The sequence below is a fragment of the Diabrotica virgifera genome, chromosome 10 (assembly GCF_917563875.1).
Source record: "Diabrotica virgifera virgifera chromosome 10, PGI_DIABVI_V3a".
Classification (NCBI taxonomy): Eukaryota; Metazoa; Arthropoda; class Insecta; order Coleoptera; family Chrysomelidae; genus Diabrotica; species Diabrotica virgifera.
In genome coordinates this window covers 98,374,868-98,402,401 of record NC_065452.1, presented here as the reverse complement: position 1 = coordinate 98,402,401, position 27,534 = coordinate 98,374,868, and the positions used below count along the sequence as shown (strand labels likewise).

The window sequence follows — 27,534 nt, the reverse complement described above, 5'->3', positions numbered from 1 at the left end:
TGACAAATGAGGTGTCAAATGAAAGCTTATATTCCAAGGATGGTAATAAAGGTGAGATATTTGACCTAGGCTGTCTTTCCGACGGTCCGTACGACCGGGAATATAACTCCTCCGTCATTATACCATGTAGAATGAGAAATGAGGTGTCAAATGAAGGCTGATATTCCAAGGATGGTACTAAAGGTGAGATATTTGACCTACATGGTCTGTCCGTCGGTCCGTCCGACCGCGAGTATAACTCCTCAATCATTATACCAGGTAGAATGATAAATGAGGTGTCAAATGAAAGCTTATAATCCAAGGATGGTACTAAAGGTGAGATATTTGGCCTAGGCAATCTTTCTGTCGGTCCGTACGACCGCGAATATAACTTCTCCGTCATTATACCAGGTAGAATGACAAATGAGGTGTCAAATGAAAGCTTATATTCCAAGGATGGTACTAAAGGTGAGATATTTGACCGAGGCTGTCTTTCCGTCGGTCCGTACGACCGCGCATATAACCCCTCCGTCGTTATACCAGGTAGAATGACAAATGAGGTGTCAAATGAAAGCTGATAATCCAATGATAGTACTACAGGTGAGCGATTTGACCTAGGCTGTCTTTCCGCCGGTCCGTACGACCGCGACTATAACTTCTGCGTCTTTATACCAAGTAGAATGACAAATGAGGTGTCAAATGAAAGCTGATAATCCAATGATGGTACTACAGGTGAGCGATTTGACCTAAGCTGTCTTTCCGCCGGTCCGTACGACCGCGACTATAACTTCTGCGTCTTTATACCAAGTAGAATGATAAATAAGGTGTCAAATGAAAGCTTATAATCCAAGGATGGTACTAAAAGTGAGATATTTGGCCTAGACAATCTTTCTGTCGGTCCGTACGACCGCGAATATAACTTCTCCGTCAATATACCAGGTAGAATGACAAATAAGGTGTCAAATGTAAGCTGGTAATACAAGGATGGTACTAAAGGTGAAATATTTGACCTAGGCGGTCTGTCGGTGGGTCCGTCCGACCGCGAATGTAACTCCTCTATCATTATACCAGCTATAATAATAAATGAGGTGTCAAATGAAAGCTTATAATCCAAGGATGGTACTAAAGGTGAGATATTTGAGCTGGGTACTCTTTCTGTCGGTCCGTACGACCGCCAATATAACTCCTCCGCCATTATACCGGGTAGAATGACAAATGAGGTGTCAAATAAAAGCTTGTGGGTGAAAACCTAGGACTTACGAAGTCCAATTTAAAAATAGGGCATATCAGAGATATGCCTTAGACATCATAGAAGACAATGACACAGAAAAATCAAACAAGCAATATGTCAAAAGGGCCTTAGTTATGTATCTTCGGTCCTGTTGGTCCAATCGTGATGTATAGCACCTCAAATGATAGGATTTGACAAACAGAATACAATGAGAGAAAAATCAAATACAACCTCATGTCAAAAGGGCCTTAGTCGCGTATCTTCGGTCCTATAAGACCAATCGTGACGTACGGCATCTCAAATAATAGGACTTGACAAATAAAATACAATGACACAGAAAACTCAAATACAGCAACAAGTCAAAAGGGCCCTAGTTATGTATATCTAGTCCTATTGGTCCAATTGTGACGTACAGCAGCTCAAATGGTAGGGTTTAATGAACAGAATACAGTGACACAGAAAAATCAAATACAGCAATATATCAAAAGGGCCTTATTTACGTATCTTCGCTCCTATTGGTCCAATCGTGGCGTACAGCACCTAAAATAACTGGATTTGACTAATATAATACAATGACGTATGAAAATCAATTACAGCATCATGTCAAAAGGGCCTTAGTCTTGTATTTACGGTTCTATTGGTTCAATCGTGACGTACAGCGTCTGAAATGATGGGATTTAACTGGCAGAATAAGATGGTGTAGACAAATGAAAATGACGGCATGTAATAACACTTTAAAATTGTAGAAATAAAATGGATTAACACACATGGTATGACATATTAGGTGAGAGTATTTAACAAATAGAATACGATTACATACGTCCAGTTTTTGACAAGCGACTTCTCTACATATGATAAACGCGAAAGGGCCCCAACGTTCACTGCTCGACATAGGCCTCCCGTTCACTGCAAATACCCACTGCTTTCTGACGCTGTGACTTGAGAGGATAGGATTTAACGAATAGAACGACAAAGAAGACTAAACAAGGCAGCTCACGGGAAAAACACAACTGTCCGTTTTATACTCTACAGGGAAGCATCAAATATTCAACGTAAGAATATATTAGAGTATAACGGTATGATAAATCTTTTTCTTCTTTTTTTCATTTAGTGCATTCCGTACGTTTTTTAAACATAATCAGAAGAAGTTGTTGAATTTCTGAAGTCTATAAAAGAATTTCTTAACAAACCTTTTTTTAATTGTGTTATGGATTATTTTTAAGAATGTGTTTAAAAGGCAGTTCGCAGGCTTATTGTTCAATGGTCTTATCACTTTCAAGCGCCTGTCTTTTTTGTAGGACTATTAATTGTTACTTGTGATTTCAACCATTCTAGCGGGGCAATGCCTTTTCTATAACTGAAATGAATATTGTTATCCATTTAATTTTTTTCCTCAATTAATTGAATGCCTCCTACTGGTGTTTGGTATAAGCTTACCGCTTTTCCCCATTTAAGCTAAACTGCTCGTCAAAAGTTAGGGATATAGAAAATTATGCTCATTTTCATAGCTAATTTTTTCGAGAACAGATTAACGGATTCCACTATTTTTTTTTAATATTTTAGATTTTTCTTTAGTATTTACACAGTTGTGCAAAGGTTTACAAAAACTTCTTTTTTGTACTTATACCGAGTGGTAGGTATAAGTACAGAAAAGAAGTTTGAGTAAACCTCTTGATAGGCATTAGTTACGTATCTTCACTCCCATTGGTCCCAACGTGTCGTACGGCGGCTCAAATCATTGGAATCAGCCAACAGAATACAATGACTAGGGAGCGGATTTATATGCGATCAATTTTGATGAAATATTCGCATATATATGCGGTAAAAAATTACGAAATATGCGCAAGATATGCACAAAAATTCAAAAAATGCGCATTTCGGGAAACCACAAATTTTCTGTCTTATTTAGTAATCTTATTTATTATTTTTCAAATAAAATCATTTTTTATATATGCAATTTATTCACAGTTTTTACAAAAACTGCTACCAATAGTTACCTATTTAAAATAAAACAACAATATCACTATAAATATATCTTCGATTATAATTCACTACAATGTGTTTTTCCAAATTCTTTACGAGGAAACATATTCTTTGATCAGACAAAATATTTTTATAACTTGAAAAACTCCTTTCAACATCGATAATTGGTGCGTATTTAAAATAACTTGTTAATTTCCGTTAGAAAATCGTAAAACTTTGGCTAAAGGTGTAAATTCTCTTAACAATAGAGGATTTAAAAAATCACCAGAATTATAGGTAGGTACCTACCCTAATAGCACAAGGACGTCCAATGGACGTCCTTCACGGACTTTAGGGACGTCCATTGGACGTCCGTTTTCGTCCGAGGAACGTCCTTTATACGTCTTATTTTGGTCCAAATGTCGCGCTACCGAACGTCCATTGGACGTCCATCTAATGTCCGAGGGGACATATATTGGATCTTAATCGGACGTAAATTGGACCTTAATCGGACGTCCTAGGGGACGTAAATTGGACCCTAATCGGACGTAAATTGGACCTTAATCGGACGTAAATTGAACCTTAATCGGACGTAAATTGGACCTTAATCGGACGTAAATTGAACCTTAATCGGACGTAAATTGGACTTTAATCGGACGTAAATTGGACCTTAATCGGACGTAAATGGGACCTTAATTGGACGTAAATTGGACCTTAATCGGAGTAAATTGGATCTTAATCGGACGTCTTAGGGGACGTGAATTGGACCTTAACAGGACGTCCAATTTTGGTCCAAATTCCACGTTGCCAAACGCCCAATGGAGGTCCACCTAACGTCCGAAGGGACGTTCGGTGGACGTCAATTGGGCCTTCATAGGACGTCCCAGTTTGGTCCAATGTATTGCTGCCGATCATCCATCTAACGTCCTGGGAGGACGTTCGGTGGACGTCTAGAGACGATATTTATACCTGTGGAGAATGTATTGTGGGAAATAAAAAATATATTTTTTAAGGAACTTATATTACATCTTATATTAATTTACAATTATTGGATATTAGATTATTTACATTAAATTATAATTACATTTCTCCAAGAAATTAACGCACCACCTTAAAAATGGGCCATTTTTGATGTCTCGAATTTCCTAAAGCCATTGTCCCATCTAAGTGATTTTTTTAATAATATTATAGCCTAGGCTATATGGGCTACCTCCATAAGCTTGTCATGCACGGGGAGCTATACTGTAATAATATTATATCACATCGCTGAGGGAACTCTACATTACATATACTTTTCGAATCAAAACTTTTATTCTCTTAATATTATTACTTAAAAAATATATACTACATTCGTCTCGCTAAACTCGAAAAATAACTTATAAACCATAAAAATCTCCAAAAATATAAATGACATAAATGAGAATTGGCACAATTATTATTATGGTTTTAAGTTGATTTTTCGGATTTAACTACAATATTATGCAAAAAATTATGTTATATCGCAGATTTAAAATGGGTTTATCTCGAAAACAGTTATATTAAGTTTAGCGAGATGATTGTAGTACACTTTTTTTAAGTAAAAATATTAAGAGAATAAAAGTAGACTGGTACGCAGTCTGATTTTTGCATAAGAGTTTAATGAAATGGTAACAAATCAATTGGAAGTTCTGTCCGACAAAATACATGGAACGTTTTCGGTAGTCTGATGTTCCAAGTTTTTAACCTGTTCCACAATTAAAACTTCCCCGGTTCCAGTATTCCCGTACATCAAAGTTTGTCCGACTAGACACCGTGAAGCTATTAACAAATTTTCAGCTTGCTGTTAATCAACTATTTTTATTACGCGGGATCCAGGTCTATAAATGAATACAATAAATAAGTAGGTAGGTACATATTAGACACTTATTTATACGAGTACAATTAATAGTAGAGCTGGTTTTTGGGATGTTACAAGCAGCATTTGCATTTCCACAGAGATACTTATGACAGAAATAATAAAATACCGAGACGGACTATTATTATAATAATTTACAATAGGACCCGACGGCCGACGCTATAGGGACAGGTAAAATTTATGACTGAACAATGCACCGAGCATCGATACAAGCAATATGTACCGGTCGAAGGTTATTTTTTATTGTGCCAAATGGACGTATATAGTACCTACCTTTAAAAATCGAATACACAAATTAAAAGATATTTAACAACCATAAAGATTTGTCAAACTCTATCACCGACTTCATGAAAACAAGTATTACTACATTCTTTGATGGTTTTTGCTGTAAATTTTAAAGGATTGACATGAAATTTGGCATACGCATAGCTAACATGCCAAAGAAAAAAAGTGATATTGTGCCAATGTGTGCTATTGCCCTGGGGTGAGTTTCACTCTTTCTCTGGGGTGAAAAACGTTCAAAATAAGTCCGGACTTCGATAAACTGATTAATATTAAGCAACCTTTATTCCATACTTACAAAGTATGTGTACTTACAAATTAGTATGTGAATTTGGGGGGTGAGTTTCACCCCGAGGAGGGGTGATATACAAAATATAGATAGATACACAAAAGATATACAAAAATGTTTCAAAACATCGAAAAAATGTGGTAAAATGCAAATATACATATCATATTATGATAAAATTGCGATTTTGGCGATTTGCCTTTTTGGATAGAATGATGATGATGTTGATTAGGATAAAACTGCGAAGAATTTTTTTATCGAAATATAGTAAAAAATATGAAAAATATACCAAAAAGCTTGAAAAAATATGTAAGTATGTAAGGAAAAACATAAATAATTAAATAAACTTTTAACAACACAACACAAAAGTTTGAAACACTCACTATTTGGATTGGTTGTCCTGGCTTGTGATTTTCTTCTTTGCAGATGACGCTCACGGATCGATGTCAATGTCCAACGGACGTCCGAGCACGGACGTCCAATGGACGTCCAAAGGACGTTCATATTTATTCAACACGTAAGTACGTCCAACGTCGGACGTCCGAAGGACGTTCATTTATAGTCCATCCGCATTAGGACTAAAACTAGACCTATTTTGGGCACACGTACGCTCAACTTCAAACAGATGCTCTCAATATTCATCTGTAGTAAGGATACATTGATAAAAATTATATTTTTGCTTATTAGAATTAACCACCAAACTTCTATCATCTTGGTAACGGGAATAATAAAACATTATAAAGTCCACTTTACATCAACAATAATTGAACAAGAAATTGACGACAAGTTATTCAAGGTCAAATTTGGCTTATACAAAACACAATTCTACTTCCAATTTTGCCGTGAATAAACAGAAAATAAAGAAATTTGACAAAATAAAACATATCCAATTGTTCTATTTCATCAAATTCCTTCATTTTCTTTTACAAATCATACATTTTGTACTCGTCAAATTTGGCCTTGAATAACTTAGTCAATTTCTTGTTCAATTTATTGTTGATGTAGAGTGGACATAACGAATAATTTACCGATCAGATTTTCACACTTTACATAAAAACAAAAACATGTATTAGATATTAAACTACATATACAGTTTTGAATTAAATATGATTTAAAATCTTTTCCATTTAAACTATTTTATTAACATAATTAAGTTAATATTTTATTAAATAATTTTGCTGTTTAATCCCCTTATTGGTAGAATATGTCCAATATGGACGATTGGAAAAGGTCCGTATTTCGTCCGAGTACGGACGTCCAAAGGACGTTCATATTTATTCCACCCGAAGGACGTCCAACACCGGACGTCCGAAGGACGTACATATTTAGTCCACCCGAAGGACGTCCAACGCCGGACGTCCAAAGGACGTACATATTTAGTCCAAAGGACGTACATATTTAGTACACCCGAAGTACGTCCAGCGTCGGACGTCCAAAGGACGTCCGTTTATGGTCCATGGACGTTAGGACCAAAAATTGACCTATTTTGGACGTCCAAAGGACGTCGTGTGCTATTAGGGTATTAAATATAACAAAAGTATATAAAATTCGGATTTCCGGGTAAAACATCCTTCGTCATTTTAACATCCTACAATCATTTCATAACGGCGGCGTATTATCCTATAAGTACTTTGTGTAGAGATCGTTTATTTTCTAAGAAAAAATGAAAGGCGGTTAATGAGCTGTCTCTCTTGGTTCTCGAATTAATACAGACCACAGCCTGTGCGTGGAAATATTTTGTCGAATTAAAAAATTTAAATTTTGTTTTGGACTAATGAAATAAAACATTTTAGTAGTTCCAAAATGACACAAAATCTAGGCATCGGATAAAAAAGTTTATTTGAAGAAAGTGTATTTTTTTGTTCTTCTTAATGGCGGTACAGGCTCGTTTTTTTAATATTGTATTTAATTACAGAATAATTTTCAAATATTACCTAATATATTTTTCAAATTGGGCTCTGTACCGCCATTCTTTATTATATTACGGATACGTGTGCCAAATATCTTGAAAAAATATTCAAAATTACAGCCGCAATCTTGGAACGCGTTTTGGCTACCTGTTAATCGCTACTGTATCACCTTAAACAATTTTTTAAACAAATTCACAAAAATAATTTTTTCATTACGAACGATTTTTTAGATAAGTTGGGTTATTCTGAGCAAAAAAGGTATCTTGAGATTTTTCTCTAAAATTGATTTTTGTCGAGTTATATGGCCATTTTCGCATTTTTCAGGTTTTAAATCGCGTATAACTCGACAACAATCAATTTTAGAGAAAATTGACAAGAGACCTTTTTTGTTCAGAATGTCCAAAATTATCTAAAAAAAATTGTTCAAAGTGAAAAAATTATTTTTGTGGATTTGTTTAAAAAATTGTTTAAACAATTTTTCGACCACGGCACCTTGTGAATATGTTATAAGGACCTCTTTTTGAGTAAGTTTGTGCAAAAAAATTGAATCGGAATAATTTCACTAACAGGGGCGACGATAAATCCGGGACTATAGCGCTAATTATTAATAATTAAAAATAACAGCTTTGTAATAAAATAATGACAAAAATCTCTTAAGGACCTTGAAGCAAGGGTTTGAAACTTGATCTGCTCACTTTTTAATTTCATAATAATAACTTTTAATCGAGTTATTAAGACTTAAAAATGGCCATTTTCGCATTTTTCAAATTTTTAATCGCATATAACTCGACAACAATCAATTTTAAACAAAAATGGCAAGACACCTTTTTTGCCCAGAATGACACAAGATATCTAAAAAAAATTGTTCGAAATGAAAAAATTGTTTTTGTGAATTTGTTTCAAAAAAATTTTTTAAACAATTTTTCGACCAATGCACCGCCCGGCACCCTTTGGATATGTTATAAGGACCTCTTTTTGAGTAAGTTTGTGCAAAAAAATCGAATCGGAATAATTTCGCTAGCGGGGGCGACGATACTGCCCGGTCTACTTTTGATGCTGATGGTGATAGAATAGATACTTTTTATATAACAAAAATAAAACTTTTTTTAAACTCTTTAAAAAATTTGTGGCGGGTTTTCCCCGAAAAGTGCGTTATTTTTTGGACATTTTACGTTGAACTAGTCGATTTGGAATTTGACGAATAAGAACCAACTTTTGATTAGCTCCAACTCTGTTTTTATTGTGTGTCCAGACTTCATACATACATCATTTTTTTTACTGTTTTATAAGCTTTATATTTGATAGGAATAGTTTTTCGATCAAATACTTACTTTTTGATTTATTTGCGAAAAACCATCTAAAAACAAAAGTTACAAGGAATTTAATTAGTTTATCCACTTACGGACTTATTTGGACCTATATTTTTTCACACTCGAGAAGGGGGTGGTACTCATCCCCAGAAAAAAAGCACACACTGGCAATCTGATGTTCATTTCGCGAAATATCGCAGGGTTCGTATTTAAAATTTTTAATTTACTCCTCACCCCTTTCCGTGGGGGTTCGTTTTTGGTATCATTCGATAGACTTTTGAAAAATATTGAACACGCATTTTTTAGTTTTTCGATCTGACGTTCATTTCGCGAAATATTCGCTTTTTTGTGAAACTTTGTGACTCGCCCATCATTTCTTCAGATTTGGGAACACTTAATAATCGGAGGGGGCCAAGTCAGGAGAGTAAGCCGCATGAGAAAGTAATTAGAACCCCAACTCGAATTTTTGCTACTGTCACAACGCTCTTGTGAGTCGATGTATTGTCTTAGGTCTTGAGAACACTTTTTTCTTCTGCTTATGGAGTCGTTTTTCATTCATCACATACCGGAACTCACCACATAAATTTTGAAGACCCTGACATCAAAACTGTATTAAATTATATGTGATCTAAGTAAGTTAATGAAAAGTCAGAATAGATAGAGTAGAACACTTATAAAAAAAATTGTAACAAGCAATTGGACATCGTAAGTTCTAATTTTTCACAAAAAGTGACCGGAAGTTGAACCGGCAGTCGATATTTGAACCCTTCGTGTAACTTTTTGTCAGCTGATATGACGGATGAATTTTGTTCACCTACAGATATGGACGAACAGACAGGCATGAAACCGGAAGTATGTATTTGTTCTGGTCTTTCTTAGTCGTGTTGACCAATAGTTTGTACTATTTCGACGAATTTAAAACAGTACTTTCGGTTGCAACTCTGGAACAGGCAGTCCGAGGTCAAACTTCTCACATGTAATATCATATTTTGGTTATAGGCTTTCATTTGACACCTTATTTGTCATTCTTTCTGTCCTACTAATAGACGAGTTGTGTTTATTGACGGACAGACATGGATAAGTCTAGGTTTTCACATTTAATGATAAAAACAATAATTATACAATTCAGTTAACCTGACTATATCATTGTGATAATGACTTCTTATCTAAAAGTGACAACGGCAATAATTGCCGTTGTAATAATTATTATTCCATTCACTCACGATAAAATATCGCAAAACCTCCAGATTTTAAAGAACCGCTTGGATTGACATAAAATTTGGCACACACGTAGCTAAAATGCCAAAGAAAAAAGTGAGATTATGCCGATATGTTCTCTTGTCCTGGATGTGACTTTCACCCCTTCTTGGAGGTGAAAAAACATACGTGCAAAATAAGTCCGGAAGTGGATAAACTGACTAATTCTAATTCTAAGCAAATTTTGTTCTATAAAAGTTTTAGGTCAATACTTTTCGAGGTATGTGCGAGTGAATATGTTTATTTTTCATAGAAAAACACGTTTTGGACGGATTTTCGCAAATAACTCAAAAAGTAAGTATGTACATATTTTATCGAAGAAAATATTCCTAGCAATAATATAGCTTATGAAATAGAGGTGTCAGTATAAGGTCTGTAGACCCAGTAGAAGCAGGGTTACAGCTAATGAAAAATAGGTTTTTATTCGTCAAATACCAAATCGAATATTTCAACGTAAAATAACCAAAAAAATAAAGCAGTTTTCGGGAAACACTCATCATAACTCTTTTAAAGTGTTTAAAAAAAATTTTTTTGGTGTTTTTAAAACAGTTTCTAGCGTGAAAAGTAAGCAAGTTACGCTGAAAATAAAATCGTTCCCTTTTTTTTGGCAAAAGAAAGTCATGAAAATTAATTGTTACCGCTTCACACGTTACTTTAGATAAATGTATTGTTTATACAGGGTGTCTCCGAAAATAGTGCGTTCCTTTAAGGTGTGGATATAATACACAATTTAGAACAAAAAGGTGTTGTAACATTTTTTCCTAAAGTTAACCGTTTCAACAAAAATTACGTTGTTCTCCATAAGAGTAAATTTTTATTTTCATAAATTTATATGACCTGGCAACATGGCGTAGAAGAACCTGTGACTGTGAAATTTAATCTAATGGGACCCCTTGTTTATTTACTAATTGAGTATCAATTTGCATATCAAAATGTATTTTCGTTTTTTGGTCAAACGGCTGAATTTAGAATAAAATGTTATAAGACTTTTTTGCTCAACATTGTGCTTTCTATCTATACCTTTAAGGAACGCACTATTTTCGGGGAAACCCTGTATATGATCTGTAAGTTGCATTGGTTCAAAATGCTTATTTTTGAAAGGGGTTTTGTTGAAAGGCCTCGAACGAATCACTAGTCACGAGTATGTATATGCAAATTTTGAACAGCCATATCTTAACCAATTTTTGTCTTCCAGAAAATCAAAAAATTCCAAATATTTAAAAAAGCAACACCTACATTTTTTACTCTTTAAGATATTTGGTATCACTAATAATTTTTAAGTTATTTTGACAAAAGTCTTTTTTTCAAAATTAAAGATTTAAAAAAATTTACTTTAAAACCAAATTTTTCCACAAATAAGCACTTTGAACTGATGAAACTTACAAACACAAACAATACATAAAGTTACTTGTGAAGTGGTAACGATTAATTCCATTTGGGCTGTTAATTAGAGGGAGTTTTTAGAATATTTTTAACCAAAAAAAAAGGAACAACTGTATTTTGAGCGTAACCTGCTTACTCTTGCTGCTGGAAACTTAAAAAAAAAAATAAAAATAAACGTTTTCTTAAACACTTTAAGAAAGTTGTAATAAGTTTTCCCAGAAAAGTGTTTCATTTTTTTTATTTCACGTTAAAATATTCGATTTGGAATTTGAGATATAAGAGCTTATTTTTCACTATAGTCTGTTTTTAAACAAGAGGAGTCATTCAAATTTCCCGCGCCGTACACCTTGTTTGTAATTGGTACAACCTCAGGCAATTTTACTCATATCAAATTTTGACACTATTGGCATTTCATAGGTTAGTTTATTTATTTTATCAGCAATTTTTGTATTTTCTGCGTTCTTCCTTTTATTTTTAGATTTTTAGTCAAGATTACCGTCAAAGGCCGATATGATCAACCAAAAAAGAAGATTTATCTGATGATATTTCTAGTGACTTTCTTGGGTGTGAATCTGCCATTTAGTTTACCTACTCCTCTTGGTTTTAAAACAAAGCTTAGCAATAACTCTGCTTCTACTGGGTCGACAGACCTGACACATATACCATTTTTTCACTTTTTTATAAGCTATATTTACTATTTGCTAATTTTTTTTCAATAAAGTACCTACTTTTTGAGCTATTTGCGAAAAACCGTATAAAAACGTTTTTTTTTTTTTGTTGAAAAATGAACATATTCACTCGCAAATATCTCTAAAAGTATTGACTTAGTGAAAAACGCTATAAAATAGAAGTTGCTTAGAATTAGTCAGTTTATCCAATTCCGGACTTATTTGAACGTATTTGTTTTCATACCCTATAACCGACGAAACTCACCTCCAGATCAAAAGCACATATCGGCACAATATCACTTTTTTTCTTTAACATATTAGCTATAGGTACGTGTCCCAAATTTTATGTCAAACCAAGCGTTTCTTCAAAATTCTGACCAAAAACCCTAAGTAAATTAAACGAAAATATAAAATGAATTTTTCAAACAAATATTTTAAGTCGGTATGAGAAATTTTAATTTAACAGATGAAATCAAATAAACACAATTCAACTCGTAAAATATTTAGACCCTTGCTTGGTAATCCAGCTGAACAGGTAAAGAACCTACCTTTTATGTAGTTTATAATCTGAGAGGATGGAATATTTTACCAAAATATTCCATCCTCTAAGTTTACAATAGACCTTTTCTACCTGTCCTCAAAAGATCGGTATTTTTAACTCGTGGCAACGTCGAAAAGCGGCAAAATGATGGGAAATACACATTTTTATGTGGTGGAAGTCAAAATGGTTATGAAGTGTAAAAATTTTTGTATATAATTTAAATTTTTAAAATTAAAATTTTAGAAAACTGAGAACGATACAGGGCGTTAAAAAATGCGCTCAACAAACATACACGAATTAAAATTCGAAAATGATAGTATTTCTTGGTGATGCCAAATGACTGCAACATGAAAAGGTGACATAATGATAGCGGGATGTATATATATATATATATATATATAAAGTTTATATTTGGTTCTTGGTACATCAAAGTATATTTTTTAGACATTCCCTGGACATTCCAAGCCTCTCTCGTTAATTTTTTTTTCAAAGTAAAATTTTGATACTGCAAGTAATCTGAATTTAGTGCAAACATTTTATTATGAATGGTTTACAGCTTCGAGTTTCACTATATATTGGAATTATTACAAAACAAATATTCTGAGTGTGGTTAAATAATGAAAATAGAAAGGGTTCCTCAAGGACCTCTTGCTAGCTTGTGCTATTATTTTCCAAAATTTGATCCCTTATTTGTATATTTTGCTTCTTGAAAGGGCATTCAATATCAACTTGAGAAAGAAACAGTTTGATTTGTCGGTAATGACTGAAATGATTCTGTTGAAACAGATTGGAAAAAAAGCAAATCATCGCATTGATGACATTCGCGTCGACAGTATTGATCACTTGCCACTTTAGCTCAGCAAAAAGGAAGGTAAAAAAATGTAAATTTTGCAACGTGTTGAAAATTCAATGTGTGTGTAGCAAATGTGATATTCATTTATGTTGTTCTAATGCCAAAGACTGTTTTTATAATTGTCCCATAAAAATAGTTTACACCTATTCTGTTATGTTTGTTTATTTTAGTAAAAACCGTTCAAATCAATGTTCCGTTCAACCTTTATATTTTTCACTTAAACCGGCAAGGGGCACCTGAGGACCCCTTTACTTGATTTTACCTGGGAGCCAAACAAAAATTAATAATTAAATTTTAATAGCATTTCTAGGTTTCTAAATATATTATTAAACTTGAAAAATATACCCAGCTAAATAGAATAATTTTTAGAATCTTGCCAGTTATAGGGTTAATAGAAATACCTACCTACTTCATTATCTGTTGTATATTGATCTTAGGTAAATTCTTTTGCTCATACAAATACCATGCTGGTCCCATTCAGGTTCATTTGTAGAGACTCCAAGTAGGAGGTGAAACCTAAAGAGACCTAGGTAGTAACTAGGTTTTCTGATTTTATTGATTAATTTTCTGTTCACATTTTTATTAATCGACCAACTCAATTGCTAATCTGCAGAAGATGTTTGTGTGATAATTTGATTCATCGAATTAGGTAAAGAAAATATTTTTGTGGTATTTATTTTCCGTGAATGCTAATTAATTGATATATCAGCAGTTGTGTTAAATAATAATAATTATTCTCAAGTTTGATTTATTTGTTGAAAAATTTGTTAATTTTAAAGAAGTATTTGGGATTCAATTAATTTAAAAGAGAATTTTATTTTCTGATTAAGGGGTGTTTAAGTTAAATCATTTTAATTATAACTTTAGTTCAAAAGTCACTTGTAAATTTTTCTGTACTGTTGACAAGGAATATTACAGTTTTGTAGACTTGGGTGGTAGCGACCCTTCATAAATTTGTGCTGCAGGTTGTCTACATCTCTATTTCTCTTCTAGGCACCCAGGAGAAGGGCATGGCTCTAACCCTGAATAATGAGCATTAGGTACAGAAAATTAACAGTTCCCCAGGCAACCATCCACTGAAAATCTTAGAAGAATAATAGAGCCCCAAGGCAACCATAAGAGTAATTGTCGACATTACCGCAGTTCATCAGGTAACCGCATATTGTCTTATTTGGACCTACCATCTGACCCCTACTGAAGAAGATCATAAATAACTCAAGACAGCACCTTAAGAAGCCTTCAGACCATCAGCTAAGATCCTTAATAAAATATATAGCTGGCCTGTAAACATAAACAGACTATTTTTATATAAAGTAACATCATAAATTCTAAAATGTAGATCTTGAATTGTGACCATAATAAAATGAGAAAATAAAGCATTTATACTGAAGTTTATACATTCCTTTTTACTGATGCAGAACAGAATACAAGGACCCTAAAAATTTCATGCTCACTGTGTTGATGTTGGCAATGCTATGTTGAAGTTGTTTCTTGGCACAATGTTGGCACTTGGAAATGAATTGAATATTTCATCATCAATATGATCATAACTATTGAAATTTTGCAGAAATCAAATTCAAAATGTGGAAAATGAAACAGTACTTTCCAGGAGCCCTTACCAGAACCCAGTACCTCTCGTTGCAAGTAGAGATGCATCAAGTCAAACTAGTTTGATTTTACTCAACAAACTTGACTTGACTTGAAAATCAAACTTTTTGTATAAAAAAGTTTGACTTGACTTGATTTCGATATGTGTAGGTTTGACTTGAATTCAAACATCTTCAAACAGTTTGAAAAGTTTGAATATTACGCAACGTGTTTATTTTCAATTTTAAATGAGACCGCCTACGCCTTTGTCCAAAAATTTTTTTTGACAAATTTCAAGGAACATAGAAATGTATTAGGGAGCGTTCAAGTATTACGTAACGCGATTTTTGAAGATTTTTATCCCCCCTACGTAACGCACTCTTATGGGAGTTTAACTATTGCGTAACGCAATTTTTGAAGATTTTTGACCCCCCCCCAAACTGCGTTACGTAATACTTGAACGGTCCGTTAGCTGATATGATCTTTAAACCGCAGACAGACAAATAAAACCCAATAAACGCGCTAGTTAGGATAATTAAGAAAGCTTAATGCATATTTCGAGGGGTTCGAGCGAAAACCCGATAAATACCAAAATTATGAAATCCGGTATTTTTATTTCTGCTGTAGTAAAAACACGTCTCCTACCACTGGAAAATGTTATTATTTGATATTAACATTTTTAAGCACAATAACTAATAAAAACCAAACATGGTAAAAACCGTTAACTCATATTTTCAAATTACACCAACCCGATATATACCTTTACTGATAAAAATACTTTGTTGTAAACATATTTATAATATGAGAATCCGGTAGAATCATTTATCTTCTTTTTCCTGTGTAAAGTTACTAATTTTATTAGAAAGATTTCTAAGTTAAAAACTGATAATTCATTTTATCGGAGATGAAAATTACAAAATTGTTCATTTTGACAAAATATATTCATGCGAAAATCCGATAAAGAATTTTAGAATATGATAGTTTATTAAATTTGTAAACCCAGTAAAAGATGGTGTAAATTGACAATTGAATATTACGAAAACAAAAAAGCTGTTAGAATGGGGCTATATTTATAATGAAAAACAAATTCAGAGCTTCCAAGCTACCACAGCAAATCAATTGTAGTAAATTTAAATTTAAGTGTAGAAATTACTGGAATCTAGTAGTAGTAGTTTAGTCTAGAAAATTTTTTATTTTGCACAATATAACTGTTAAACTATGTCAATTAAATTATTATCAAGATTGGGCTGTGGCTAAATCTTGTGAATGAAGATTTAGGCATTATATTTAAAATTTCAAGTAACAAAGTAGCTATATTTTCTACACCTGTTATACACCCTACATGAAATATTATTTAAAAATATTATGAAGGAAAATCCCAGCAGGAATAAAAATAAACTATGTATGCCAACATGTTTCAAAAACTTTATAAGTTGTAGAATAATTTTAGACTGCACAGAAATCTATTGTAACCAACCAAAAAATAGGAAAAACAGAGAGTAACATATAGAAAAACATAGAAATACTTTAAAATGTCTAATTGGAGTGACTCCCAATGGAGTAGTTACTTATGCAAGTAAGATTCAGTGTTTGACAAGAAAATACTGAATTGAAGTAAAAAATTGTGGTATATTAGAGCAGATGGTATCAGGTGACTTAATAATTCCTGATAAATGATTTTTAGTTTCCCATTTGCTTCCTCAATAAACAATAATTTTATTATTGTTTATATTACTGAATAGACAATTGAATAACCTTTCAAATGAGCTAACACACGACCTATAGTCTCATTTAAAAAAAATCATCGATTAGCTCAGCACGCCCAGTTGAGTTTAATATACATTCGAACCTGCTTATTGGAATAGCCTTCGTGTCAGGCAAAAGTATTCATATAACTGAGATATTCTAATAACCGATCACTGGTGGCTAGTAGAAACGTTTCAGGACCTCAAATTTCTATCCCTTAAACCGAGAAATTTATATAACAGGTATTCTAATAAGCGGGTTCAACTGTACCACCTTTTTTAACAACTGCTCAGTTTACACCACAACAATTGCTAAAGCAAGAATACATGTAAGAAAAATCATAGCATGTGATTTGACTTTAAAACAAGCAATGATGACAAGAAAATTCTCATGTTTAGTGACCATAATAAATTACGAGAAAAAACTCAACGTTACTTATCCCAGTATGGTATGCATTTAATCCTACATTTAGTTTACTCTCAGAATTAACACCAAAGTCTGATTTTATATTACATGTATGATATTTTAAAATATAAATGATGTATCCTTGATATGTTGTTGACTTACTAACCGTGGCATTTTCTTTGTATTTATTTCCTCTTTTAATTTGGGTATCACATCCTACTGTATTCTGCTGAGGAATTTGCAACGCAATTGGTTTCAGTAACATAATTAGAGCAGTTCTTTGATTTTTCTGTTTTTACCATTCATATTGAAATACATAAATAAATAAATATTGTTGAATCAATGAGTGAATGAATTAATTCAATGAGTATGTTAATTAGTTTCAAGTAACATTATAAAATTAAAACTTTAAATTAAAAGTCTTTCTACACATATCTGCTAAATAAAGATATTAATATTCTCTTTTTGCTATCTTCAATATGTATAATGTTTAGATACACAAAATAAATTTTAAAATATTTTTTTCCACATGAAAATGCTATAATACACTTATTTATTCAAATAAAATGTTTTTAATAATTCTATATTGTTTTCCCAGAATTTTTCGATACTGACATCATACATGATCGATTCTGAAGGCATTAAGATCACTAAGTGGCACACCTTCCTTTTTGTTAAATTTGCCTTGAATTTGATTGTAATAACCGCACTTTGTGTTCAGTACTACTTGTATTTTTTTTTTCATTTACATATACGATATAGTTCTTATAATACATATCATTAACCAAAGATTTGGACTCCCTCAATTTGTAAAGGCACTTGGTGTTGATGGTAAAGTCATCTTTACATAATCCATCAGGGCTGCCTCCAATAAATCCACACTTATCTAGCCATATTCCTATAGAAATCTTTGAAGAGTTCATTTCAATAACTTTTTTAGCACTGCGTTCATTCAATCGATTAAACCTACAATTAAAAAGAGTTTATTTCAATAATTTTTTTTGCACTGTGTTCGATTAAACCTACAATTAAAATATTAAAAATAATAACAAGTAACCTTATCTTTTTTCAAGAGTGTTGAAATTTAATATTAATACGGTTTAGTATTAATAATCAAAATTAGGTAATTGAAAATAGGAAAAAGTTTTTATTAAAAAAATACCTCCAAACTCCAAGGCTGAAAAATAAAAATCGAGAAAATGGATTTTGTACGTAATATTCAACAACTTAATGGAGAAATGGACTGGCCAATGTGGAAAAGTAAAATGCACAACATGTTGAACTACCATGAAGGCTGCTTAGATGTGATAGATGGCAAGTTAGTGAAACCTGAACCTATTACAGGAACAGCAACTGAAGCTGAAAAAAAGTGTATAAAGCCAAAACTGATTTTTATAGAAAAGCAAATAGTAACGCAAAAAGTCTGATAACTAGTGGTATCAGTGACATTTATCAGATTCAGACGGTATCAGAATTATGGACAAAGAATTGACTTTTGATCCTTGGCTCTCTCTTAAGCAATAGTTTGAAGCCTCTTCCAAAGATCAGTTGTTTAAACTTTGCTGAGATTTCTTTTCTTTATTGTGGAATGTTGGAGATGATGTGTGTGAGATGTGGGATGTGAGATGTGAGATGTGGAGACGATGTGTCAACACACATTGCAAAGTTAAGGTACTAGTACACTTTAGAAGACCAAAAATAATCTTTTTTTCTCAGAACCTGTATTAAAAATGAACATAAAACTTTTTACATATTAATATCTAACTCTTAGAGAGTACAAGAAATGATACTTTTTTCATTTATGCACGTGCACTAATATTGTAGAGGGCGCAAAAGTCGAGGTCTCGAAAAATGATGGCGGACAGTTAATCTCAGGATTGGGATATCTGAAACCAAAAATCGTACTGCATTTGAAAAAGGAAGGTTTCTTACATGACAATTTACCACAATTTGACCAAAAAATAAAAAATAAATACACAAATTTTTTTAAAATTTCCGTAAAATCTTATTTTTACGGAATTTTTTACTAATGGTGGTAAACTGTCACGTAAGAGACCTTCCTTTTTCAAATGCCGAACGATTTTTTTGTTTCAGAGATCCCAATCCTGAGATTAACTGTCCGCCATTGGAACTACTTTTTTTCGAGGCCTCGACTTTGGCATATTAGTGACTTATTAATGTACGTGCATAAATCAAAAAATATATACTTTTTGTATTTTCTAAGAGTTAAATATTAATATGTAAAAAGTTTTATGTTCATTTTTAATAAGGGTTCTGAGAAAAAAATCTTGAAAAAATGCTTATTTTTGGTCTTCTAAAGTGTACTAGTACCTTAAAACAAATTTTCAATGAGCTAAATAACAGACTTGAAATGAAGGAACTAAGTAAGGTACCAGATGTAATGATTATATGCAAAATTATACATATTTTACCTAGTCAGTATGAAAGCTTCACTTCAAGTCTAGTTGGATGCTATTAACTAAAGATAAAGACAAAACTCTTGATGAACTAGTTTCTCAACTATGTACAGCTGGTTCCAAAAAAAAACTGATACGACTCTTAGAGCGTATTTTGTAGAAAATTGAGCAGTGTATTTTGAAGGATAATTAATTATTATTTACATTCTGTCAGTGTCACTGCCAAATCTTAAAATTTGTCACATAACTTATTCTGTTCAACGTCAAAAAATGGCTGTTTGTTTGTTTATTTTATTATTTGTCTGTCATAATAAATATAATATAATGTCAGATCAATCATACACTGCTCAAAATGATCAAATCTTACTAAGAGTCGTATCAGTTTTTTTACGAACCAGCTGTACATTTGAAAGAGATTTTACCAAAAATGTTTGTAACATAATAGCAATTCAGAAGCTCTAGTGGTTGACGACAAACCAAACAAACCCACTACATCCAATCGTTTTTGCAATTACTGTAAAAATAAAGAAGAGTGCGTCAAACTTTGCAGAAAATGGATAGCATATGGAAGACATTCAAAAACAAAGCCACAATTCCGCCAAGAAAATGCTAACAATATCGAGAAGCATATGCGGTTTCAGAAGAAGCATATGAATGAGGCAAATGAAAATATTTTTATTAAATTAATCAAGATATTTGAAAAATAAATAAATAAAATGTTATTTGGCGTTAGAGAAACGTGGATATGTCAGTTAATTGGTCGAATACCTTTATTCATTGAATAAACTACTACCTATTTGTAGTTGGTGAAACCAGCCAATAGTTATTTTAGTGTGACATATAATAATGTTAACAAAAACGTCACTATTATAATGTATATAAAAAAAATGAAGAGATTTAATTTTCATTACCTGTTTAAACTAGCCTCTGGATTAATTATCTTTGGTTTGTAATCCTTTGGAAATATTGTTGGTACATAACTGGGATGAGATGGATCATTTGATGTCATATTTCCAACAAAATGTGCACTGCATATTCTATCGGTACGTTTTGGAATCCAGTTCAATCCATATAGACTAAAATAAATCCAATGTATTAATAAATATAAGGGCAAATAATAAAAATAAAGGTAATTTAACCCTCTGGTTGCCACATCCTTTTAAAGTAACATGAATGGACACTCTGCGGTGCCTAATAAACATAGGGCATACGGCACCCATATAAAAAACAAATGCAATAGCTGCAGGTAATATTTTAAAGATAGTCACTCACACATATCTAAATAGATAGTGGTGTGTAGGAAAGAATATTGGTAAGACTTATTAAAATGCGACATGGTGTACCGCAGTGTCGAAATCGGAGGGTTAATAATAATTAAATATAATACAATTGTAATTTGATATAATTTAATAATAATTTAAATGATATACATGCAGTATACATAGATAAAAGTAAGGTTAACAACGTACTTTTGTTTCCGAATAGCTTTAATCCATTTATTTCTTTTGTCTATCCTCATTTTGGGTTTAGGATAACGAAAGAATTTCACTTCACTGTTTCTCCATGTAAGCAAACAATCAATTACTACACAAGAACCGTGATAAGGCATTTTAAAAGAAAATAAGCCTACAAACAGTACAAACTACTAATTAGACTCTAATTAAACCTAATTAGACTCTAATTACAGTCTAATGTATTTGCTACAAGTACAAATAATATGTAATTATAATAAAAAAATAATAAATAATTCACACATGACATTTGATGACATGCGTCATGCGCGATTTTGGGGGACAGGTTAGTTACAAATGTATGCCACCATGAGAAGGACGGTCGACATGTGATATCCTCTCCATGTCAACCCTCTTAGCGGATAGGCTCAATGCTCGACACTCGTGTTTATAGTATCCTCATCCTTCAGCCTGTACTTTTAGACAATTCTTAATAACTAAAATTAAATTATAAATATAGACAATATGTCGTGGTAAGGATAATTTTGAACAGCCATATCTTATATATAAACAATTTTTGTCTTCAGGAAAATAAAAAGTCCAAAATATTCACAATAGTAAAACCTATATTTTTTACAAGTTGAGATTTTTGGTATCACAAATAATTTTTAAGTTAATTTGAAAAAAAAATTCCAAAATTAAAAAAAAAATTTAATTGAAAACCAACTTTTTTAAAAAATGAGCAATTTGAACCGATAAAACTTACAGATCATATACACAATATATAGTCAAATAACTTGTGAAGCGGTAACGATTAATTTCATTTAGAATTCTAATTAGTAGGTGACTTTTACGATTTTTTTACCAAAAAAAAGTGACCACCTGTTTTGAGCGTTACATACTTAATATTGATGCTAGAAGATAAAAAATTAAAGCTTTCTTAAATACATGTTGCGATGAGTTTTTCCTGAAAAGTGCTTCATTTTTTGGTTATTTCACGTTGAAGTATTCGAATTGAAATTTGACAAATAAGAACCTACATTTCATTACCTACAACTCTGTTCCTCCTGCGTCTACCTACAGACTTCCTGTACATGTTTTTCACTTTGTTATAAGCTATATTTTTACTAAGAATATTTTTTTCGACAAAATACTTACTCTTTGAGTTATTTGGGAAAAACCGTCTCAAAACGTGTTTTTTTTTGTTGACAAATGAACATATTCACTCACAAATAACTAAGAACTATAACTATAAAGTTGCTTAGAATTAGTCAGTTTATCCAATTCCGAACTTATTTTGAACGTAGGTTTTTCACCACCGAGAAGGGGTGAAACTCACCCACAGGGCAAAAGCACACATCGGCAAATATGTATCACTTTTTTTTGTTTGATATGTTAGCTATGTATACAATGCTAAGACTGATAATACAGGGAAAGATAAGAGGCGGAAGGAGTATAGGAAGAAGGAGAGTGTCATGGTTAAAGAATTTAAGGGACTGGTTTAGATGCAGTTCTATAGAACTCTTTAGAGGAGCGGTGGATAGAGTAAAGATAGTGATGATGATATCCAACCTCCGATTAGGAGACGACACTTGAAGAAGAAGAAAAACTTTTGATTTGCAATGTGTGTTTTCATTGGGCGGGCGGGCCCGCATCCCAACTGGAACCAGGTCCCGCTGATCTATCGGTACGCCACTGCTATAATGTCAGGGTATTTTGTGAGTTTGACTGTTGCTGGTCTGGTCAGTGTGATGCGTCGACGGCTTTCGTATTCGCACTCTTCACTGTTAGTGATGATGAAGCTTAAGTAATTAAATCATCTGACTTCTTCGTAACCTGCCATGTTTCTTATCTCTATTCTCTTACCTCCGTTTGGTTGCCTTCCAACCTCTAGTAAAAATTACATGCTTATATTATTTAAGCATTTCATCTGGCCACGACCCAATACCTATCTGTTTTGTCAAAATCTATCATTCTCCCATTTCTCAAAAGCCAAAAATCTCATCTAGACGTATGACTTCTATAGACCAGGGGTCACTAATTGGCGAACTGCATCCGAACTGTGGGCTAGTTTTGTCCGGACCTCCATTAAATTCAGAATATAATAAACTATTTTCAATGGGAAATAAGCCACAATTTTACCAAAAAAAAAAAATGATTTTATTAACTTTTCGACGCCCAAGTCGGGTGTCGTTGTCAAAATACAAAATAATACTAGATTAAACAAAAATGTTGTTGCTTAGTAAAAAATTCTTCTGAAAATTTATTTAATCTGACTCATTTATATCGGCAATTGAGACATGTATTATACATTTTAAAGTAGAAGACTTTAAAATGATATATGATATTGCCAATATTGATGAGTTAATATAGTAAACTCGTCCCAGGCACGCAACTCATCAATATTGGCAATATCATTTTAAAGTCTTCCACTTTAAAATGTATAATACATGTCTGAATTGTCGATATAAATGAGTCAGATTAAATTGTTAGGAGAATTTTTTACTAAGCAACAACATTTTTGTTTAATCTAGTATTATTTTGTATTTTGACAACGACACCCGACTTGGGCGTCGAAACGTTAATAAAAACATTTTTTTGGTAAAATTGTGGCTTATTTCCCATTGAAAATAGTTTATTATAAAAATGCCACAAGAAAATAACTTCAGAACAACATCAGAATATAATGTTTGGCAATTTTGAATATGTTTGGCTATGAAATTCTGTAATATATTTGGCTCAACTTACTTATGTGTGAGAAGCCGCTTTTAGACCAGAGATATTAGCAAAAAATGGCCTCTTTCGTGACATCCGTTGATACAGGTATCTAAGAACTGCTTTGGGTAAATTTGGTTACAACAATATCCAATATAAAAATTATGCAAAAGGTCAAACGTACTTTTTAACTTATAAACAATATATAAACAATTAAAGATCGACATTTGATTTTAAATATTAAAGGTGGATACCGGTATGTGGAAAAGTATGGACCGGTATGTATATATGGAAAGCTGATACCATTTTACTGAAGAAGCATAAAAAATTCTTTAAAATGAGTGTTTGAAAAGTTATTTTTGTTAATTTGTTACTTAGTTATTTAGAAAATAGCTCCAAAAGTCGATTTTTTGAAAATGATTAATATTTTTTTTTTAAATACACAAACAACTTTAATTTGGCATGAGTATAGGAACAATATCACAAGTATTCAGCTACTAAAATTTCAAGAAGTTTCACTTAATAGTTATTGCAAAATTGAAATTGTTTATCCCAAAAAGCTTTTATCTACGGCGTTATTATGCGTAAACTATCAGGTCTACATAAATTCTGAAGACATCAAATCAAAGAGAAAGGCTCATTTTATCAAATTAGATCATTTCTTGATTAAAAAGCTTATAAAAATGTAAAATAATTTTGAAAAAGTAGTGTTATAAACAATTACAATAACTCAGCTGCATTAATATGTAGAAAGTTAATTTTTTATTCGACATATTGGTATTCTTATACAAACTGAAACAAAAACATAGTGCCCTACGACCCTTAAAACCCGAGTTAGCCACTTTTCTTCAAAAATTCATCGTGGCTTTGTTTATAAACATTAGAAAATTTGAAAAGCAACATTTAACCGACTGAAACATCATGTTTATACAAAAAAAATTCAAAACTATTCTTGTAAAAATGAGCCGTCCATGATGCGCCAAAAGTGAAGGGTTTAAAAGTAAAGCGATTCTTACACTCTTGATTTTATTATCAAAAACTTATTCACAACTACACATTTATAAAAGGCGCAATATCTCCAGTTCTAACCAACGAAAATTGATGCTCTTTTTGAAGTGAATATTTCTTTTCCCTTGGTATGGAAATTTGACGCCAAATACTAAATTCGTATTTGGCGTCATTCAAAAATCGTGACGCGAGTGGTAAGCTTGCGGTATACCGGTATTAGTGATCGCATTATTTTCTAATGAACTTTCCTGATTAGTTGTAGTGATTCTATTAGGATTCTTTTTTTTTGTACTAAATCTCCTAGCTTCCATAATTTTACAATTATCAATTTTGGTTTCACAATATTTGACACTCATTTCATCTGTAAAACTCTTATCAATAAATCTTACTACCCCATTACAGGTAACATTTTTATATGGAATAAATAAGTCAAAACCCTTCCTGATAACTGTTTCATTCTTTAAAAATTTATTGGCTTCTGAACTAGTTATAAATTCAACACTAATTCGATTCTTACCTTTTTTTATTTTTTTTTTATTTTAATAGCCAAGTAATTATAATTTCCTATATTTTAATCAGCATTGCCCGAAATGTGTACTTCATAAGGACATTTATCTTTATAACCATATTCAGAAACTTTTTGTGAATATTTTTTAAATGTTTTTTCAGTATTTATTTCACCACTTAAGGTTAAATATTCGGATTCCATCTTCTCAACTAAATTATTAGATATTTTTTAATATCACTTTAAACCCCTTTAAACCTCTTTTTTGATATAAACTTTATACTTTTATTTACCTACTCCAAATTCAACTAATTTATCTATAATTTGTTTAAGAAAAAGAATAAGTTAAACTTAGGATGTATTAGTACTTAATATTTACCGTTTGCACACTCTGTAATCGCTTAACCTTCCACCAACTTTTTTTTTCTCTAGTAAATGGACGTTGAACAACTACTGCAAAACTGAACTCCAAGTAACTTCAGAAGTGTTGGAGCATATTACTGAAAAATTATAATCCAGCTGATATCTTATCTGACGTACACGGGCCAAGTTTAAAATATGTTCAATTTGACATTTCGATTTTCATTTCGGAAATAATTTTCAAAATACAATAATACACTTACCGGCACGAAAAATGGGCACCCTAAAAAATGGGTCATGTTTGATGTCTCGTATCTCCTAATTTGAGATTTGCTGATGACACTACACTTATAGCAGCAAATGAGCAAGAAATGTTTGATCTTCTGCGAAGAGTTGAGCACGAAAGCAATAAAGTTGGTCTGAAAATCAATAAAGCTAAGACAAAAATAATGGTGGTCGACAGATTCGACACTATTCAACTGACTAATATGTTACAGGAATACCAGATAGTAAACACCTTTGTCTATCTCGGGTCTAGTATAACTAACGATGGCAACTGTGAAGCAGAAGTTCGGAGACGTATTGGTATGGCAAAAAATGCGATGAGTCGCCTAACTAAAGTTTGGAAAGACAGATCTATCTCTCAAAATATCAAGATGAGACTGGTGAATGCCCTTGTATTCTCAATATTTCTATACGGAGCAGATACTTCCCAAGTAGCAATTTTTCGACGCATTGGTTGTCAGTACAAACAAATGCACTGTCTACAACGTTGCCCGAGAGCATTTTCAGTTGTTTCGGCCAACGTCCCCTACCCCGACTGACATTACGATGTTACAACCTGTAGTTATACGGGCAACTAATTTATTACCATTTTGACAACTACATATCACACTTCAGTTTTTTCAACAATCGCAACGACTTAAAAATGTTATAATGCTAAACTAATTATTATATATTTTATTTTGATAGAAATTTTCGATTTATTTAACAACCTGTTTATTTGTTTTTTTAATAGCTGGTTTCCATTCCATTGTTTTATCAGTAGATTTGAGATTTGATAACCATCTTTGTATCTTCTTTGGTAGACAGGGTTGCCAGGTCAGTTTTAACTCTTTCAGTAGTTTTGTTTTTACAAAACCAGTAGATTCTTTTTAGGCCATGTAAATATACAGTAATACAGTGATATGCACATCCGTCCTAAATGTCCCAAGAGCAATTCCACAAAATTGGAAACCTAATTATTCCAAACCACCAACTGGTAATTATCATTTTTTAGCTAAAATCTACTAAATCAAAAACTAAAATATACTTAAGTATTTTTGGGATATATTTGGGATTTTTTATAATAAAAACAACAGCTAACTTAAGGGGATAGGCGCAAAATGTCGTCTGTTAAAATGTTCAATGTATTTTAAATGTTTTCGTTGTTTGCGAATCCTTAAAAAACTAATAAGTATTTTTGAAAAATTTAAACGCACAAAGAAATATTACGTTATTAAAGAGGACCGAAACTCCCTGAAAACTTCTATAATGTTTATTTTAATACGTTACAGGGGTGAAAAAAAGAAAAAATTTAGTGACTTTTAATTCCAAATATCTCGTTCAAAAGAAACGTTTTGGTTTTTCTAAATAATGCAGTCTTTCATTCTGCGTTTAAATTTTTCAAAAAGACTTATTATAGTTTCCTCATGATTCGAAAAAATGGATCAAATTCTGTTCAAATATACCAAAAATCTACTAAAAAATATTGCCTACTAGAATTTTTAAAAAAATATCAAAAA

General features: G+C 32.2%; 1 protein-coding gene and 1 long non-coding RNA gene across 2 annotated transcripts; one reads left to right on the top strand and one right to left on the bottom strand.

The window, feature by feature from the left end:
• The first annotated feature begins 12,515 nt into the window (after nt 1–12,515).
• On the top strand, nt 12,516–14,946 carry LOC126878517 (uncharacterized). The gene is made up of 2 exons (XR_007695689.1): nt 12,516–12,697; nt 14,550–14,946. It is a non-coding gene; the product is annotated as an uncharacterized LOC126878517 (long non-coding RNA).
• A 2,885-nt stretch (nt 14,947–17,831) lies between these two features.
• Nucleotides 17,832–21,339, bottom strand: LOC126878547 (uncharacterized). The gene is made up of 3 exons (XM_050641321.1): nt 21,181–21,339; nt 20,623–20,787; nt 17,832–18,260 (listed from the first exon to the last, which is right to left on the bottom strand). Exons 1-3 carry the CDS (start codon nt 21,318–21,320, stop codon nt 17,969–17,971), a joined length of 597 nt encoding a protein of 198 aa, XP_050497278.1. The 5' UTR covers nt 21,321–21,339; the 3' UTR covers nt 17,832–17,968.
• Nucleotides 21,340–27,534: the final 6,195 nt, after the last annotated feature.

Coding starts and splice junctions, on each gene's coding strand:
- LOC126878547 (XM_050641321.1), bottom strand. CDS start 21,320: ATGCCTTATCACGGTTCTTGTGTAGTAATTGATTGTTTGCTTACATGG. Junction 20,788..21,180: donor AAAGCTATTCGGAAACAAAA/GTACGTTGTTAA, acceptor GATTTATTTTAG/TCTATATGGATTGAACTGGA. Junction 18,261..20,622: donor CCAGAGGCTAGTTTAAACAG/GTAATGAAAATT, acceptor TTTTAATTGTAG/GTTTAATCGATTGAATGAAC.